Here is a 16086-nt window from a genome sequence, read left to right as displayed (position 1 = left end):
CACGTGACATGCGCGGCAAGAAGATGAGGCTGGCGGTAGACCTGGGCACCTGGCTGGTGGTGTTCCCCAGGGAATGCGCGGCGGCAGCCAGGAACTTGGTGTCCACCCTCTCCCAGGTGGGCCCGCCCATGGGCATGAGGATCAACCAGCCCACCATGTAAGGACACGTCTTATACCCACTGTTTTCCTAAGCAGCGCAACTATTTTAATATGCAATAAATCTTTTAGTTAGTGTTTGCCTATGAAGTATATTTGTTATAAGTGAAAAGAATCGAACCAAATGACAGCCTATGCAGGGTGACTATTTTCATTAGGCCAACAAAAAATATAGTCTGTTTGCAGTAACATAGGCAAAAAAAATAGGGTCGGTAGGTCGGGATTGTTTTTTGGTTTTTTTTTACAAAAAAACATTTTTAAGTTATTTTGCAAAAAAACAAATACTTTTTTTTTCTCCCCCAAATGCCAAAAAAAAGTCTAGGGTCGCGCGAAAAAATAGGGTCGGTCGGGATACCGCAAACAGACTATTTTTTGTGTTTTGCCTTAGCAAACGTTTTACACACAGTTGTTTGTCTATGCAGTGCAACTATTTGATTTTTATGTATGCCTTTTCAACATCGGCTATAAATGTTCAGGAACTTGAGTTTTTTGCTGGAAGAGCATTTTGCATTCAACTTCTTTCAACAATTCTTTTTTGTTTTGTTTTTTGTATAGTCTGACAACAACAACAAAAAGAGATGCCCAAAATATTCGACAAGTGTTAAATGTTTAAAATGGTGTGTGAAAAAGGTTGGAGATGCCGTCTGACCGCAATGAGTCGTACCTGATGACGCTGCGTGAGCATGTGAACCGGCCCAACGTACAGATGGCCCTCTGCATCCTGTCCAACAACAAGAAGGATCGCTACGACGCCATCAAGAAGTTCTGCTGCATCGACTGCCCAGGTGCTCAGTTTGTGATATATTTTGCTCAAGTTAAGAGTCAGTTGAGATTCAAACTTATTTTGCAACTGACAGTGGACAGAAGTAAACGTTTGGTTTGGTAAGTAAGTATGGCTCCAAAAGTACTCTGAGTGGAAACCAAACTTCGCCCAAAAATTATTGCAAAACATTTCGCACCAAAATAAAAGCATTAATTCTCCTGTTATTTCATTCAGTTTTATATATGCCATTTAAGGCCGTTCACTTGACTATCTGGATCATCTTTTGGACTAAAGGGTACCCTCAAAATCGACTGATAAAAAACGGCAGGGCCCCCAATTAAAAATCAACAAAAACTCACAATAGGCAAAACTTTCCAACTTTTACATGCGAGAAGAAAGCCAAAATAATTATAATTGCTGAAATACAGTGCTTTTTGTCATGATTCCCCTCAAAATTGACGAAAAAGTCCCATTTTTGACCGCACACGCGATCAACACCTGCCTTAGTAGGAATAGCATAGCACACAAAATACGCAAGCTAGCTAACAAAACAACCTGTGCGTGGTAGATAATTAATTTGGCTTCCTTTTCGCATGTAAAAGCTGCAAACTTTTGCCCATTGTGATTTTTTGTCGATTTTTAATTGGGCCCTTCCGGTTTCGTCCAGTCGATTTTGAGCGGCGGTCACGTGATCCCTGTAAAAGAAATCTTTAATCTTAAAGGTGAGCTAGATAGTCAAGTGAACGGCCTTAACTGGCATATATTGAATGATATGACGGGAGAATTAATACTTTTATTTTGGTGCGCAATTGTTTGCAATAACCATGGGTGAAACTTTTCCGCCTTAGGGCGGAAATCCGCCAAATGAAATTGGTCAAATAAAGAATTCCTTATTTTGAAAATCTGTAAAAAAAAAAAAAAAAAACATTTTTTTTTCGCCGGCGATCCGATCTGTATTTTCTCTAACACAGTGACCGGACATCGCTGAATCTTTGTTTCCCTGAGCGCGCGAATTATCGGACTACAGCTTGGCATTTGTTATCATTGTTTACTGTGCAAATTTGTGTGTTTGAGATACCAGGAAAGGCCTACTTTTACCCTTAAAAAGCCTGATTTTTCGTTTTCTTCCGGGGGGCTTCGCCCCCCTGGGCCCCCTAAGAGGGCGTTGCCCCTGCACCCCACCAGGGCGTGGGCGGCCCCTGGACCCCGGCCTCATTTTCCTTATTTTTAATTCTGATCAGTTTCACCCATGAATAACTTTTTGGCAAAGTTTACAAAAGAATGCAAATAAATGTGAACGCAGAAAAGTAGATAGTATAATTGTCAGTATTTTTGCTGAGGTGAAAAATGTGTCATAGACGTTTTGATGAGATGAGGTCGAAGACTGATTGCATTTGTTGACTTTGATTACTTTCTGTTTGTTTGCAGTGCCATCTCAGATGGTGGTGAAGCATACGCTGGAAAAGGCCAAGAACCTGATGTCAGTGGCCACCAAGATTGCCATCCAGATGAACTGCAAGATGGGAGGTGTTGTCTGGGCTCTGCAGATCCCTGTAAGCCACAATTTGTTTTGTGTAGAATGAACATTTGGAGTACAGTGTTTTGCATTTTGGGACTCTTCAGAAAGACCCATTATTTTTCATGGCATTTCTCTTGCAGGTAGCTACTGAGAAATATTTTTCTGAATCTGGAAACGTGGCAGTCAAAGTGACTGCTGGGTTATGCACAAAGGAATGACTGCTGGGGAAGGGAAATGACTCCTTCATTTCTTGTGATAACTCAGAATACAGTTTGTTCAGTATTCGCAGATTTGCAAGTGTACTCTTTCCCAGAGCAAGAAAAGACATTTAAAAATGCACACGATGTTGTGTCAAGCTCTTAATTAAAACCGTTGTTAGACTTATTTTTATTTGGGGAATGAATTACAATGTATATACTCAGTGATGTACTGTGTTGTTCTGTTGTTCAGCTGAAAGGCACAATGATTATGGGCATTGACACCTACCACGACTCGTCAGCCAGGGGGCGTTCGTGCGGCGGCGTTGTGGCCACGACCAACGCTGACTTCACTCGCTACCACTCCACTGTCAGCTTCCAGATGACCCACCAGGAGCTCCAGACCCATCTGCGGATTGCCATGACCTGTGGGTTTCTTTACACCAATACCTACCTACCTTTTAGAGTTGCAAGACCTGCTATGCAGTCAAATCATGTAAATGGAATTCTTCTGTCAACGTGTTACTAAACGTATAAATAATTCACTGTATTGGCTGTATTGGTGCTTTATCGATGCATTGATTGTCTTACTTTGAAGGTTTGTACTGACCTATTGAGAGTTGCAAGACCTGCTGTGCAATCAAATCATGTAAATCTTCTGTAGCCGTGTTAGTAAATGCTTAACTAATTCAGCTGTTGACTGTATCGGTGCTTTATTGATGCATTGATTGTCTTAGTTTAAAGGTTTGTACCGCTTGCTGCAGATAATGCTGTTGTTTCTTGAAATAAAACCTTGGTAATTTATGGATATTGAAGATTTGTTATCACTATGCTGCAGTGATGCAAGTAAAAGAGATCTCCTTTATGGATGTAAGATGTATCTCTGCGACTGTTGCAGCTTGCCTGCGTGCCTACCACAAGTCTGAGAACGCCCTGCCGCAGAGAGTGATCGTCTTCAGGGATGGTGTGGGCGATGGCCAGTTGGACATGGTCAACGACATGGAGGTGCCGGAAATGGTCGCTGCCATTAAGGAGGCTGGCGGCACAGACTACAAGTGAGTACCTCCACCAGTGTCCTGTGGCATGTTGTAGCTAGGAGGGTTTGTCGTGGCGGACATTTATGACTAGGTTGAGGTGAAGGTTAAAGATGTGTGGCGATATTGATGGCTGTATGATCCTGTTGGTGATACGTAGGGTGTTCTGGAAGTCCTTAGACTCAAAGCTCCTGGCAATGCCTCATGATTTTTGAGTCACTTGAGAAAAAGTGACTCTATGTAATCGGTCAGTGTTAGTCTGTCCGGCCGGCCGGCCGGCCGGCCGTAGACACCACCTTAACGTTGGACTTTTCTCGGAAACTATCAAAGCGATCGGGCTCATATTTTGTTTAGTCGTGACCTCCAATGACCTCTACACTTTAACGATGGTTTCGTTGACCTTTGACCTTGTTCAAGGTCACAGGTCAGCGTCAAAGGAAAAATTAGACATTTTATATCTTTTCTCGGAAACTATCAAAGCGATCGGGCTCATATTTTGTTTAGTCGTGACCTCCAATGACCTCTACACTTTAACGATGGTTTCGTTGACCTTTGACCTTTTTCAAGGTCACAGGTCAGCGTCAAAGGAAAAATTAGACATTTTATATCTTTGACAAAGTTCATCGGATGTGATTGAAACTTTGTAGGATTATTCTTTACATCAAAGTATTTACATCTGTAGCCTTTTACAAACGTTATCAGAAAAACAAGGGAGATAACTAGCCTTTTCTGTTCGGCAACACACAATTTAACGTTGGGCTTTTCTCGGAAACTATAAAAGTGACCGGGCTCAAATTTTATGTGAACGTGACTCATTGTGTTGTGAATAGCAATTTCTTCCTGTCCATCTGATGCCTCATATAATATTCAGAACTGCGAAAGTGACTCGATCGAGCGTTTGCTCTTCTTGTTACAATGACGTATGCCTACTGCAATCTGTCATCGGAGATGACACAAATTTTCATGTATCTCAAAGTTGCCTCTGCAAATAAAACAGCTCTTAAAGAACACTACCCGTCCATGTTTACTTGCCTGTCATGGAGCTAAAAAAAGTGGAGTTTACAACAATGATTTATAAACATCTCTGAAAGGATTGTTATGTTTCTCATACCTACTGCATATTGTGGGAATTTTAGGGGAAGAACGCTCCATCCAAAACTAGTGCTTACAACTGGTACAATAAATTTAAATTGGGTAGACACGTCTTCAAAGATGACACCCGCCCAGACCGACAGTTGAATGCTGTTACTGCAACAAACGTTGCTGAAGTTGAAAAGTTGAAGAGAGATTATGCATGAATCACACACACGGAGGTAAAGGACACATAAATAATTGAATCGACACCCATCGATGTGATCTGGCACAAGCCTTTACGGGTACACAATCATTGCAGACAGTATGTGCACGTGCTCTTAGATGCTTAGCAGTGTATCTTTGTGGAGGGGAGGTGTGGTTATTAGGAGAGTAAGCAGGGGCGGATCTGGGGGGGGGGGTGCAATGGGTGCAATTGCACCCCCCCCAGCGGGACAAAAAAAAAAGAAGAAAGAAAAAAAGAAGAAAAATGTATCACCTGAAAATAGCACTTTACACGCTCAGATTGCACCAGATTGCACAATTTTGCTTCCTTTTTAAAAATAAATTCCGGGGGGGGGCATGCCCCCGGACCCCCCTAGCATGCTCGGCGCCTTCGCTGATAAGATACAAAAAACAAAAAAGAACTTTGCACCCCCCCCTTTCAAAACCCAGATCCGCCCCTGAGTAAGGAAACTAGAAGGTACAACAGGAGACATGTTTGAAAGATGTGTAGTTGGTTTTATGGAGTTCCCCTTCATCTCTGGTGTGATACGGTTGTGGGTTTTCCTCCTGTCTGCCGAGACTAGTACTGACTCGCACTGAATGTTGATACTTTACTTGTGTTTTCCTTCATCTCTAGTGTGATACAGTTGTTTATCCTACATACGTGAGAGAGACACCCGTGAGATAATAATCGTTCAAATCACACGTGTGTATATCATGTAAATGAGGTCATGTCAAGCAAGTCTGGCAGGGACCTGTTTTTCCACTGCGTATGATGCCAAAGTCACCAAGACAAACGTCATTATAGAAACACAAATTGCGCTCGCTAATTACTCTCGATGAATCTTTAGAACTAACACGTCACGCCACACTTTCAGAGTGACATTTCTTTGCTTTGACGTAATAGATTGCACGAGGCTTTAGAAGAGATCGAGGTTCCAAAACAAGCGTCTTCAATTTAGCTGCCTCGAATGCAGGACATTTTCAGTAAAATACACGTAAGTACAGTATGTAGGATAAACAGAATACTACATGGCTTGCTGTGTCGTACCAAATTTACATTCGTTGCTTTTTCAAATAGTGAACAACTCGCTTTCGCTCGCAGTTCAATATTTTAAAAAACAACTCGTGTAAATCTGGTACGACACAGCAAGCCATGTAGTATTCTCTATAATTGTTCTCCTGTTTGCTGACACTACTACTGACTCACACTGACTGTTGATACTTTACTTGTTTTCCAGGGTGATGTTGACGTACATTGTGGTGAAGAAACGCATCAGCGCTCGGTTCTTTAAGATGGGACAGTTCAGAGATGGTGGAGGTGACATGAGGTCAGGGCCCACCAACCCTCCACCCGGAACCATCATTGATGATGTGGCCACCAAGCCTACCTGGTAAGGGACCTGGGTCACCTGGTCTTTGCACACCCTCTTGCTCTTTGTTTTCGGTCTCATGTTGCAGGGGTGCTACAACGCCCACCCCTATTCAGGAGACCTCCAGAAACGTTAGAAATTGAGTGGCAAGAAGGGGTAGGGTAAATATCAGAGCTCCTTTAATGTTCCAGCATGGATCATATGTGTGCTTCAGTTATTGGGGGGAAAATCAATTGACTGTATGTTCAGCATTCCAGCATGCTTATTCTGGTTTGGCTGTGTGATTGCAGGTACGACTTCTTCCTGATCTCGCAGTCTGTGCGCCAGGGAACGGTTGGACCAACACACTACAACATCATCTACGAGACCAACGGTCTGAAGCCTGACCATTTCCAGCGTCTGACGTACAAGCTGACCCACATGTACTACAACTGGCAGGTAGGTTGTGCCCCATGGTTGACAACTGTCTGCAATTGATTGGCTGGAACACAGTAGTGAAAACGTCGTGTCCGAGTCATTGGCTGTTGGTTAGAGCTACATTATTTGTCTGAATATTCAGAGCATGTAGTTGTTTAACATAAATCAAATCGACACAGGTATAGGAATCAAGAGCACACCTTTGGGCAGAATGGTTAAACATTTTTGCAAGCCCCTTCACCAATTAGAACTTAACCACTGAGCTAATTCCATTTCTGAAAACTATGTGGATCAGAAAAATTGGCACACTCGACGTACATGACGTAAAGCATGAGTGTGTTGTGTTTTCAGGGGACCATCCGAGTGCCAGCACCATGCATGTATGCACACAAGCTGGCGTTCCTGTCAGGCCAGTCTCTGCACAGGGACTTCCACGCTGGGCTTGCTGACAAGCTCTTCTTCCTGTAAGGAGGAGAGCTGGCCCCCCCTTGTTCCTCCACAGCCCATGGGTCCTGCAGCTCATTTGTGCACGATTCTGTCTTGACTTCAGTTAGAAGCTGGAATCATCAAGGACAGAGTCATCAAGGACAGAGTCGTCAAAGACAGAGTCGTCAAGGACAGCAGCTGTCTACAATGATTTTTGTGCTGCAGTAGGTTTTGTTCTCTGGCTGTGGGGGACATCACAGCTCCAAAACACTTTATCTTCATGAAGTTTGTCAAGTCAGACTATCTTTCTTCACCAGTTGGTTCTACAAGAATAACTTTGTTTTGGGTTGATGTTTTTGTCTTTGAGATTTAACAGTGACTTTTTTATATATTTAAGTTCTGGCGTATTTAGATTTTAAACTGAATCAACTGAATCTTTTAAATTCCATATGCGAGAGAAAGTGTTCAGAGCTTTTTATTAGCATTAGGAATTTTGCTTTGATTTAAGTGAGGGAGCAAAGATTTTGAGCTGTTGTGTTTATTTTAGTTGGTGCTTGAACAGGTGGATGTTGTTCCACTGCCATAGTTCAGAAGTTGAGTTCGGGAAATTTCTGAGAAGAAGAAAAAATGAATGAATGTCTGGCATTTTATGTTGAGCTTATATTTTTGCTTAGCTTTTCATGAGGATACATGGCAGGGTCCCATGCTTTGTGGAGGTTCATAAAAGTTAGCGAGTCAAATGAGAAAATGCATTGTCAAGCAAAGTTTTGTCTTGGTAATTAAATAAGTTGAAAGGTTTTTTTACTCTTTTTCCTTGCAGTGTGTGTATATTGCTGCCTGCTATACATAGCCAGACTCTAAAAAACACGAACACATGCATCAACTTGTTATCAACAGATTGAAAAATAATGAACTCCCAAGTTTATTATTTACTGTAGTGATGATGCTGTGTCTCCACTGGTCAATTCCACTACTTATATGTAGTAAGCTTGCCTCACCTTCAAGATAACTCTTCAGCGGCCCATACAAACCTCGGAAGGTTATTTTTCATTAAAACTTACTTTTTTTAGGGTCAAGAAAACCATCATGGTTTGAAAAAGTTACAGGATTGTCAGGAAAACAAGCTATGTAGGAACCCTGCATAAAAACATAAAATGTGTTAATATATACTGTACTGAACGTACAGAAGTTTTCCATGTATTCTTTTTTTGTAACCAATAGTTGTCGTCTAGTGTGTTGTAAGATGTAATATACAATGCAAAAAGAACATTTTGACATTAGCATTTTCTCTAATGTTGCATTTTTTCACTCGCATGGATTCAAATATAAATACACCCACCGATAACCCTCAGGCATAATGCGACACATCTCATTTGTAACACGTGCACAGAAAACCCCATTGACATACTGCTGTACAGATTTGCAGCACCACACAACCAGTAACAACACGCACACTCTGTGCACACATGCATTGTATATGCACTTGCACACCCTATACACATACACACACCCTCATTGTGCACACACACACACAGTCTTGTACTGGCGTTTGTCAACTGCTGAGTATAATTTGAAGACTTTGACTTTGAATTCTAGTTGTGCAGTTTGCTGCATAGCTACCTCTGTAATCCGTTCTCTGTTGATGTGCGACTCCCATTAGGAGTTGTACAGAATTGTCAGCGGTGGACTTGCACTGAAGAAAATCATGGGACGAAAGTCTCATGTCTTCAGTAAATAAGAGTTTTTGTTTTATTTCTTTATTTTTGACATGTTGATCAGACAGAAGTGTATCGCTGTACAAGGTCTGATTTGAGAGTGAAATGTTCACTGCTCTTTTTTTGTTGTTTTTTGGTTTTTTTGTCAATGCATGCAGTCTCCAGTGTCCTTGCTCCTTTGAACTTCTTTATGTTCTTTAAGATTACTTGCTGTTTGTGGTGCTGGAAGGCATTTGCGTGCTCAAGTTGGCCACCAGTGACTTGCCACCATATAGGCCAAACAAATGTGAGCTTGTGACCGACGACAGTTACGGTGCACATGCACTTGTGTACATCCGTTTGAACTCGTGAAACCTCTGTACTATCGGGGATCCACTAAGGTTTCCGAGACTGTGTTTTTTCGGTAGTGAAATGGTCTAGCGGAAGAGCCGATTCTTAAATTTGCATAGGTAAAATGATCGCTTTTTGGTACAAGCCCCTGGAGCAAATTTTTGATTAGTGTTTTTGTGAACAAGAAACAATTGACAAGTGGCTTTGTCCCATCTCCCTTTTTTCCTCCGCCGCGATGTAACCTTGAATAGTTGAAGGCGACGTTGGACACCAACTAAAGAAAGAAAGAAAGTAAAGGTACCCGACACCCCTTTGGGTTGAATTTAACCTTGTGACTAGGCACGCGGGATGTGGTGGGCCGCTGAGGCGTTCTTTTTGCTTGGAATCTTGGAGTGAAGACAACGTATATTTTGTGCGGCGTGTTTTCGATGCCGTTGTGTGACATGTCTGTCACGGGCTGAAATCCTTTCGGGATGTGAAGATTCCTTTGCTGGATGGCGGAGTGTGCGACGAGGTTATTGTAGATGGGGTTTTAGTTCAGGTTTTTTAGTTAGATTCAGTAAGTTTCGTAGACTAAGTTTTTGTAGACGGGGTTTTGGTAGAAGGGTGTAGTTAGATTCAGTTAGTTTTCTTTAGAAGGGTGTAGTTAGATTCAGTTGGTTTTCGTAGATGGGGTTTTAGTTCAGGTTTTTTAGTTAGGTTCAGTTAGGTTTTTGTAGACTAGGTTTTGTTACAGGGGTGTAGTTAATTTTAGTAGATGGATTTTAGTCAGGTTTTGTTAGAGAGGTTTTGTTAGATTGGTTTTTTTTTAAGAATTGTTTTTAGGTTTTTAGGTTGTTATTTTAGATTTCGTTTGTTTTAGATTAGAGTTCTATTGTGGTTTATTTTTATTAAAGTTGAGTGAGGCTTTAGAGTAGAGTTTTGGAGTGTAGTTTGGAGGGAGGATTTAAAGTATTGTTTTAAAGCATAGTTTTAGAGTGAAGGATCTAGAGCATAGCTTTAGAGTAAAGAATTGAGAGTGTTGTTTTGGATTGTTTAGTTCTAGAGTAATACATTGGAAGTTTTGTATTTGAAGGTAAACCCCCGTTTTCCCACACATTCCCCTCATCATCTTATGGAATAAAAGAACCTGGTAATTTAACTTGTGTCAGTTGCTTTGAGTGTTTGAGCTCGGTGAGAAAGGGTAAAGTACATTTGGCACTCGGTTACACAAAGAATCTGCATTGGTTTTGACCAATCGAAAACAAATTTCTGCATTTCCAGGGTTGTTCATTCTCAGCCTGCTTTACAACTGAGGTGCATGAATGGATAGGGCAAGACTTTAAAATTGGCAATCTAGTGGCTGCTCCGCCTGGCGTCTGGCATTATGGGGTTAGTGCTAGGACTGGTTGGTCCGGTGTCAGAATAATGTGACTGGGTGAGACATGAAGCCTGTGCTGCGACTTCTGTCTTGTGTGTGGCGCACGTTATATGTCAAAGCAGCACCGCCCTGATATGGCCCTTCGTGGTCGGCTGGGCGTTAAGCAAACAAACAAACAAACAAAAATGGATAGGGCGAAAAGTTCGTTACCCTGCCCTTTTTTGTTTGCATAGAAGAGGTTTAGTGTGGCAGGGAAACTGCAGATCTGCTTGTTTTATTTTAGAGTTGCTGTACATTATCACAGCTTGGAGACAAAACAAATGATAGTTCATTGCAACTTTTCTACGCAACTTGTCTTGTCTTTTAAAAAATATTATTTGTGTAGGGTTATTTTGTTTCAAAGTATAGTGTGTGTATTTGAATTTTTTTCGTTTCATTACCAAATTAATGTACCTGCTGAAGATTGTAGGAAATTGACATTCATGGTTGATCAGTGTTTTTTTTTGTTTTGTTATTGCTTTCACCTGTGTACTGGCTTATACTGTTGTTTTGTTGAATTCTACAAAACTGTTTATTTTCTATTTAGACTGACAACTTCATGAAGAATAACTAGTGAAGCAGTGAAAAACGCAGCAAAAATATTTCAGTATCATTGGATTCTTTTCTTTTTCGTGTTATTTTAATCAATAAATGGAAAAAAGCATTGCGAAAAGTTATCCCAGATGTGTGTGTTTGCATGTTGTGACTGAGCAGGACAGGGTGCGTATCGCTAGCGCTACGTGTCATTTGTGCTACGTGTCATTTGTCCTACGTGCCGCTATCGCTACGTTGATTAGTGCTACAAATAATTTTGTCGATGAGTCGCTATCATTCGTTCATTATCACTACGTGTCGATAGCACTACATCTTTTAGCGCTACGTGTCATCGCTACGTGTCAATACCACTACTTACTGACGACTCTCTCTTTCTCCTTTTTTCTCTCGCTCTCACTCCTGGTTTGTGTACGTGTATATGTATGTCGGTGTATGTGTGTGCGTGTGTGTGTCTGTTTCAGTGTGTGTGTGTGTGTGTGTGTGTGTGTGTGTGTGTGTGTGTGTGTGTGTGTGACTCTCTATGTCTCTCTCTCTTCCTCACTCGCTCGCTCACTCACTCTGTCTCTCTCTGTGCCTCTCTCTCTCTCTCTCTCTCTCTCTCTCTCCCTCTCTCTAGTCTCTTCTCTCTCTCTCACTCTCTCTCTCCCTCTCTCTCTTTCTCTCTCACTCTCTCTCCCTCTCTCTCTTTCTCTCTCACTCTCTCTCTCTTTCTCACTCTCTCTCTTTCTCTCTCACTCTCTCTCTTTCCCTCTCTCTCTCTCTCTCTCTCTCTCTCTCTCTCTCTCTCTCTCTCTCTCTCTCTCTCTCTCTCTCTCTCTCTCTCTCTCTCTCTCTCTCTCTTATGTTATGTTCGTTTGTATGTATGTTTTTGTTTGTTTGTTTGTTAATCGTTTGTTTGTTCGGTTGTTTGCTTTTTAGTACTTCTTTGATTCATATTCTAACATTTTTTAAACGTATTGTCATTAGATTAAACCCTCCCATGGGCGAGGGCTGGATGTAAAAAAAAAAAAACCTGTTTGCTTATGCCATTACCCTCGTTAATAAAGAATTTGTCTTTGTCTTGTCTTGTCTTGTCTTGTCTTCTCTCTCTCTCTCTCTCTCTCTCTCTCTCTCTCTCTCTCTCTCTCTCTCTCTCTCTCTCTCTCTCTCTCTCTCTCTCTCTCTCTCTCTCTCTCTCTCTCTCTCTCTCTCTCTGAAGGAATATTTTGTTGTTCCTTTCACTTTGCCAGAGATTTGTAATTTTCGGAAGAAAGTCTCTGCATGATTTTCAGTTGTATCTTTCGGATTTTGATCTTTTTAGAAAAACAGGGCTTTGCTTTTGACAAATTGTAAGACAGTGTTATTGCATATATTTTTACTAGAAGTGTTGACACAAGGTATAACCGAGGATATTGAAACCTTTTCTTCTCTCCCAAATTATTTTATGAAATGAGAGGGGGAGAGAGAGAGGGGGGGGGGGATTGACTGACAGACACACAGAGAAAGCGCGAGAAAGCGGAAGAGAGAGACAGTTAACAGAGAGAGAGAGAGAGAGAGGGATGGAGGGTGCTTTTTATTTTATGGTTGGTTGGGTTTAGTTCTTAATGCACTGTTTTTGACAATAGTTTTCATTCGGTAAAAGGCAAATTCAATTACCGCTCTCTCTCTCTCTCTCTCTCTCTCTCTCTCTCTCTCTCTCTCTCTCTCTCTCTCTCTCTCTCTCTCTCTCTCTCTCTCTCTCTCTCTCTCTCTCTCTCTCTCATTACACACACACACACACACACACGCACACGCACAAACGCATACGTACCCACGGTATCGTACACACAAACTCACACACAGAAAAACATCCGTGTATGTATATACGGTATCATGCGAGAGAGAGAGAGAGAGAGAGAGAGGTAGAGAGGTGGGAGGGGGAAAGAGCGAGAGAGATACACAGAGCGAGAGAAGACAGAAAGACAGATGGAGAGAGAGAGGGGGAGGAGAGCGGGAGAGACAAGGAGAGAGCGATTTTAAAGAGGTACAGAGAAAGAGCGATTGAGAGGTGCAGAGCCTGAGAGAGAGAGAGAGATCAAATCAAATCAAATCAAATCAAATTTTATTTTACGAGGGTTGTGGAAGAGAGAGAGAGGGGGGAGAGAGAGAGAGAAAATAAACAGACTGACACACGCACAACTTTGCGAACACGCACTGGCACGCACATAGACTTGGAAACTACGGAATTTTGGTCTTGGCAGTAAAGCTCGCTATATCTCCAACAGTTCGTGAGCACTCGTGGTTCAGTCACGATTGTTTTATGGCTATCCAGATATTATCATTAGTGCCTGCCAGCGTGTAGGCCAGTGTTGTTTGATTTAACTATAAACACGTTGACAGACATATCCGAACCTGACGGGACTTTTGACCGAGATGGAATCTGGGGTTATGACACATGTCATCACCTCAACCTGGTCTGGTCCATTGCAGTTTTTTTTCACACAGAATACATATAAAATCGGTTTGCTTCAGTCACTGGGCCTGTCATTTCTTCTCGCACCGATTCAGTGCATCTTCAAAAAAGGTAAGCATCAACTGATTTACTGATTTTTGTCGTTAAATCTGTCTCTCTCTCTGTGTCTCTCTGTGTCTCTCTGTGTCTCTCTCATGACATGTGCTTCTTTATTCGTGATGGCGGAAGAAGGGCAGGGAAGTTACTCTGCATAATGTACATTACATCTGGGGCGGATTGTCTCCCATGGTCTGTGTATCATGTACAATGTTACATCTCCCTTTGTTTAAAGAAAATTTAATGCGTCACATTTTAAAGAAAGATTTCCGTTGACTATATAAAATGTAGCACCAACAATTATTGCTATATCAACGGCTGGATTCAGGATGAGTATTAACTTTTCAAAGATTTCGTCTTGTTGTTGTTTCCTTTCCTGAAAAATGTACCGACCAAAGACTGTGTTCTTCTTTGGTGCTACGTGATCACTGAATTTGTTCATCAGAGTGTCTATTTTCTTTTTGTCAGCGTCTGCCAGGCCCCAAGAGTTGAATATCTCGCGTCCCGTTTCACCTGCCCAGATCAGTAAATAGGCACACTGTTCTTCCTCTCCAATTCGTTTCAGTGGCCCTTTGAACACTGATTAGGCCACACAAAAAAAATAGGTCTGTTTACGGTAACATAGGCCAAAAAAATAGGGTCGGTAGGTCGGGATTTTTTATTTTTTTTTTCCCTCCAAAAAACCATATTTTTACGTTATTTTGCAAAAAAAAACAAGATTTTTTTTTTCTTTTTTTTTCCCCCCAAATGCCAAAAAAAAAGTCTAGGGTCGCGCGAAAAAAATAGGGTCGGTCGGGTTACCGTAAACAGACCTATTTTTTTTTTTGGCCTTAGTTCTGAGTGGTCTCGGAATTTTCGCCATTCCTTGTTGAGGTTCTTTGATGTCCAGTTCATTGACGGGTTCAGCTGTGGTGAAGCCATATATCCTTTTCCTTCGTACCACTAAACCACGTTCTGTCTAGTGATCAGGAAAATTGAAGTTTCAACTCAAGAACAAACGTGTAGCGTGTGTCAGTCCTTACATTACTTTCAGAGTATTGCAAAGGGTCTGCCACAGCTGTTTACTATGCTCTATGAGTTGTGAAGGACCTATGGTTGATGGTCGAAGCGGTGCTTTGACGCGCGGCGGCTTGCGCAGCACAAGACGTGCTGCATTGTTCACAGTGATGCGCTGTAGGCGGTCTAGCTTGGCGTCTGGGAGGCCGGCTAGGAGCGAGTTGCAGTAATCCAGTCTCGACAAAATAAAAGCCGAAACCAGTGTCTTGGTTGCGTCGAGGGAAAGAAGGTGTCTGATTTGGCTAATCCTCCGCATTTCAAGAAAGGCGGTTCTGCAGAGTGAGTTGATGTGGGCGTCCATTGACAGGCTACTGTCAAGGTGGACACCCAGGTTTTTTACTTTGGTGCTGAATGTGACTGTGGTATCAGAAAGGGTAAGACTGGATGTTTCTGAAAGAAGCTTTAAGTTTGATTGTTTGCCAACTGGCATGATCTCTGTCTTATCATCGTTCATCTTGAGCTTGTTGACTGTCATCCACTGTTTGATGTGATCGCTGCATGATTCCATTGACTGCACTAACTCTGTAAACTGTTTGGTGTGTGCGGATTTTTGTAGTTGAGTGTCGTCTGCGAACATGTGGTACAGGACATTGTGGCGCTTTATGACTTTGCCTAACGGCTGTATGTACATAGTGAATAACACTGGGCCTAACACAGATCCTTGTGGGACACCATACTCCATACTTTAGTATGGTGTCCTCGGAGTGCCTATTTTGGATCACAACAGCCTGAGTGCGTCCAGTCAGGTAGGAGCAGAACCACCCCAGAGCAGTGCCTGTTATGCCGAATGTGGTGTTCAACCTTGCCAGCAGTATATTGTGGTCGATGGTGTCGAACGCTGCGGATAGGTCCAACAGGGCCAGAAGCGAAACAGAGCCGCTGTCACAGGCAGTGAGAAGATCATTCGATCGCTACCTTAAGTAGGGCTGTTTCAGTGCTGTGATCTGCGCGGTAGGCGGACTGTAATGGTTCAACCATACCTGTCTTAGCAAGATGCTCTGACAATTGGGCCAAAACAACCTTTTCAAGGACTTTCGAAACAAAAGGCAAATTAGAGACAGGGCGGTAGTTCTTAAAAGTGTTGATGTCAAGGTTAGCTTTTTTCAGGAGGGGAGTGAGCAGACTTGTTTTCACGGGAAGGGTGACACAATGCCAATACAGTGGAACCCCCCTTTTAAGACCCCCAAATTTAAGACTCCCTCCTGTTTAAGTTTTCTCAGACTTTCTGTTCACCACCTCTGTAAAATTACCCCCATTTTAAGACTCCCTCCTTTATAAGACCTAATTTTCTCAGATTTTTGAAGGTCTTAAATGGGAGGTTCC

General features: G+C 42.2%; 1 protein-coding gene across 1 annotated transcript in view; it reads left to right on the top strand.

Annotated features, from left to right (window-relative positions):
* LOC138975762 (piwi-like protein 1) overlaps window positions 1-11298 on the top strand; it is a 26399-nt gene extending 15101 nt beyond the window's left edge. The window contains exons 11-19 of the mRNA XM_070348513.1: window positions 1-157; window positions 787-941; window positions 2348-2472; window positions 2889-3063; window positions 3534-3690; window positions 6207-6359; window positions 6629-6776; window positions 7107-9182; window positions 10442-11298. The exon at window positions 1-157 is cut by the window's left edge and continues 31 nt beyond it. Coding sequence (XP_070204614.1) covers window positions 1-157; window positions 787-941; window positions 2348-2472; window positions 2889-3063; window positions 3534-3690; window positions 6207-6359; window positions 6629-6776; window positions 7107-7223 — 1187 coding nt within the window. The 3' untranslated portion in view covers window positions 7224-9182; window positions 10442-11298. The remainder of the gene's footprint in view (window positions 158-786; window positions 942-2347; window positions 2473-2888; window positions 3064-3533; window positions 3691-6206; window positions 6360-6628; window positions 6777-7106; window positions 9183-10441) is intronic.
* Window positions 11299-16086: the final 4788 nt, after the last annotated feature.

The sequence above is a fragment of the Littorina saxatilis genome, linkage group LG9 (genome assembly GCF_037325665.1).
Source record: "Littorina saxatilis isolate snail1 linkage group LG9, US_GU_Lsax_2.0, whole genome shotgun sequence".
Taxonomy (NCBI): domain Eukaryota; kingdom Metazoa; phylum Mollusca; class Gastropoda; order Littorinimorpha; family Littorinidae; genus Littorina; species Littorina saxatilis.
This window is presented reverse-complemented; position numbering and strand designations above follow the sequence as displayed.